The 3,635-nt window shown below is 40.6% G+C and overlaps 1 protein-coding gene across 1 annotated transcript; it reads right to left on the reverse strand. All coding sequences in view use genetic code 11, as the record gives it.

Moving 5' to 3' along the window:
- Positions 1 to 796: 796 nt before the first annotated feature.
- Positions 797 to 2,653, reverse strand: EGR_00501 (Phosducin-like protein; the record flags this gene model as incomplete). Its single annotated transcript, XM_024489750.1, has 7 exons — positions 797 to 893; positions 1,660 to 1,784; positions 1,855 to 1,968; positions 2,005 to 2,107; positions 2,142 to 2,278; positions 2,320 to 2,445; positions 2,480 to 2,653. The coding sequence occupies 7 exons, from the start codon at positions 2,651 to 2,653 to the stop codon at positions 797 to 799; spliced, it is 876 nt and encodes a 291-aa protein (XP_024355747.1).
- Between the last annotated feature and the right edge of the window lie 982 nt (positions 2,654 to 3,635).

Raw genomic sequence — 3,635 nt, forward strand, 5'->3', positions numbered from 1 at the left:
CAAACCTTCCTAAACTTTTACCCCCTCCTCTTTATTTACTTTACGCATTACTTACAACGAAACCGAACCAGCCTAAATGTTCTATGAATACGAGGGCCAGAGAAGAGGAGGTCTACGAGCCTCGTCCTACAATTATGCTCGAGTGAAAAATCATGCCAACAAGAGGTAGCAGAATTTGCAAAGGTTAAAGAACCCGCCTAGTTAACTTAATACCGAAGAACTTGAGTAAGTAATAAATGCCTTGCAATACTTGAGCTAAATTTATTTTATCCTGTGCTACGTTGGTAAGTTCTGCTTGCGTGGCATTGCAGTCAGGTTCTGTGCGGCAAGCCCCAAGTAACAGTCAAATGTTTTTGACCCTCCAGGCGGCGCTTTTAGACTGCTTTGAAATGAGTGCCTCTCCAAACGCCAGACTTGAGGTGGAACCGACTTTTCATCGGATCCTCTGCGTTAAAACTACACATTTGATAGGCTCCAAACCACACAATTGTGACACCCTATGCCAGATCCTCACGCTGAGTGCCGCATGAGAGCACAGAAGCCGGTAGATTTTGACGGGACACGTCGCATATCTACGCAAGCCAGCGGCAGCGCCAACGACCAGGTACTGGAAAACTAACACCACAAGGTCAAGAACCGCTGCCCGCCCTCATACATGACCAGGACAAACCCGAATCTCTAGAATGACTTTTTCTCACTTTACGCGCAAGTTTTACTTGGGGTCATAAATGCATTTATACCATACACGAATTGAAATGAAAGTTAACAAGCAAAGTTGATGAAGAGGTAACAGAGGCTAATCCGAGTCAACGTCCAGTGAAGCGCATCGTATTTTTGAGGATTGCTCGGGCACTGCGGAGACATTGTCCTCTTTGAGAGGCAAGAAACCATGTCTACAAGTGAGCAAAGAAATAAGCAAAAACAATGGTCCTACCAGCGAAATAATACGAACTAAGCAGACATCAAACCGGAATTTCTAGAACTGAACCAAAACATGACAAATTAAAGCAATGCTAGAACCAGTTAAATAGGCCCGATGTAAAAGTGTGCCTAGCAATCGACTACTAGAAGAATAACAAAACTTTTTTGAAAGATGAGGCAGCATTGTCACAACTCGAAACGTTCATCTTATTTGACCAAATAATGGACAATATATCTGATTTTAGTAATAAACAATGTGATTCTTAAGCAAGCATCTTACGATATTAAGAAATAAGAAAACAGCTTATATAACAAAATTGAACTAAATCAAAACGCATGCTATCTGGATGAAACCTGGACATTGCCTTCTTGATAGCATTAGTTGTGTGGAAGGGCAGAAAAATAGATTATTGGACTAAATTCGAATGTCTAATTCCAATGAGAAAACGATTAGTTGGATTTTAAATTTCGGAGGCCAGACTTCTGAAGTCTTTGTAGGCATCAAACTAGAAAGCAGGAAATTAGGAGGAGCACAGCAGCATCTCAAAACATGTTAAAAAGACGGTCAGTTGCTGAAACAGCTCCAATAAAAAAGCACGAAACGATCACGCTAATGGTATAAAAATGACCACATACTTAAGCGCTTCTAGAATCTCCCCAGTTATTTAGAAAATCTGATCAACACCTAAAAAATATGTTAGAAGACAAAAGACTGAACTTTACGAGTGCGTAACTTACTCAAAAAGATATGTTTCAAGTTCCTCTGGCGGGAAATAATCATCAAGTTCTTTGGAAATCGATATGAGATTGCCTATCATCTCCTTGTTCTTGTAAACAAGTATCGCTGGGACCCCATTAGCCACCTTTGAAAACAAATCAAGGATATTTTAACGGAGGAAAAAAAGCAGATTTACAGTAAAGTGATTAACGTACGAAGTTCCGACTCAGAAATGCTGTTGAGGCACGAATCTTACAAAATTTGGAATGAGGATAGGCCTTACAAAGACATTCGAACGCCTCGTTGGTGGATTTGCAAGCGGGATTACCCTAAGATACACTCCAAAATAAGTAATTAATCCTTACTTCCTCATAAATATGTACTATTACGGTCACTTCAGCAGGCTCTTTATCGATTTCACTAACAAAATTACCAGTATTTAGCTCATATACACGAGCATAAATAGGTCTACTGATGAAAAAGTAATAAAATTTTGACTTACAGGCTTTTGAGTGCACCTTGCATTTCTGCCAGACGCTTTTGCCTGTACTGCGCCAAAAATGCATCATCATCATCCATCAGACCTTCAAGCATTTCTTTGAGTTGTTGCTCCTCCTCTTTAGCTGACTGATCAGCACTCTAAAATGATAAAAATCCACGAGAGGGCACAAGTCATTTACATATGGTCGGCTGGTTAGAGCACACTTTTTGGCAACTTGCAAAGACACCTCACTTTTTAACTTCTCTTGCTCATCTTTAAGCTTTCTGTATTGCTTGTAGTCCGCGATAACACCTTTTGGACCGGTCTACTATACAGTAAGCAAGGGAGTCGGGTAAAACCTGAGCGACCCGGTGACTTAGCGTGTCAGTGGCAAGAGGAGGAGCTGCTACGCCAGAAATAGCTTCATGGCCTTCTCCACCATCACTCTCATCAGAATCTTCTCCTCCTTCACTAGAACTACAGTAATTATCAACTTTCTCCCCCAGAATCTTATCATCAAATGAAAGCGACATCCGGAGTCCAGGTTCGCTTAGGTGTGGGTCACGAGCCAGTGAAAAATTTAAACAAACAAAATTCTAAAACTTTTGCTATTTTAGTGACTAAACTAGTAAACAAAAATTGCTAAGACACGATCTTACATTTTTTAGTAGGTTGTGAGGATTTTTGACCCTTTGTTCTTAAATAACAATGCACACCCATCTGTATGTTTAAAATACCTTCATTCTACCGAGAAGTAAGAGACCTGGAAGCAGATTTTCCCTTGGTAAGTTTAAAAATGTTCAGATAGGTAATTTTTAAGTTTTTGCTGTGGCAACCTTCTACGTTTCCCTTACTAGTTCCCAAATTTGCCATTAACTTTTACGGCTATGCTCACAGTAATTTAGTCGATTCCAACTTTACTTCTAATCGAACAATTATTATTTGAGGCATGATGTTCTTCTACAATGAAATCAGCATTGGTCGTCTTTTACTTTGGTGCGTCCATCTAATTTTTATTAAATGTCGCTTAATTGCTGAAATCAAATTCATTTACAATACCATTAAACTGTAGCACCCTTGGACTTCCGAGGGAGCAAAAGAAGACAAAATTCAGGCAGTACATAAGCATTTAATGTGCTGTAGTGGTTGGCACTAATGACATGTCCCCGAGATCATCCCAGCTGGTGAAGGTACAATAATGAAGCACTTAAGCGCCCCAGTTACCAAAATCACGAATCAAACAAACAAGCAAAGTATTACATAACCCCTCTTCTCTTTAGAGCGGCTTCTTCAATGGCCATTTTCACTATCAATCTGCGTCAGACATCACGACGCACTTAGTGCTGGAAGACAAACACGCATCAAACAACCGTGCCAGTCATCGAAATTCCATTCTCCCCTGTAGATACACGACCGTAACTTCACTGCTTCCCCTTCCGTAGTTCTACTGGAGCTGCAGCTTCGGCCTGTATGGAAACTAAATTCAGGACGGAGGAATATGCCGGCCATCACGCG

Source organism: Echinococcus granulosus (assembly GCF_000524195.1).
Source record: "Echinococcus granulosus chromosome Unknown EG_S00002, whole genome shotgun sequence".
Taxonomy (NCBI): domain Eukaryota; kingdom Metazoa; phylum Platyhelminthes; class Cestoda; order Cyclophyllidea; family Taeniidae; genus Echinococcus; species Echinococcus granulosus.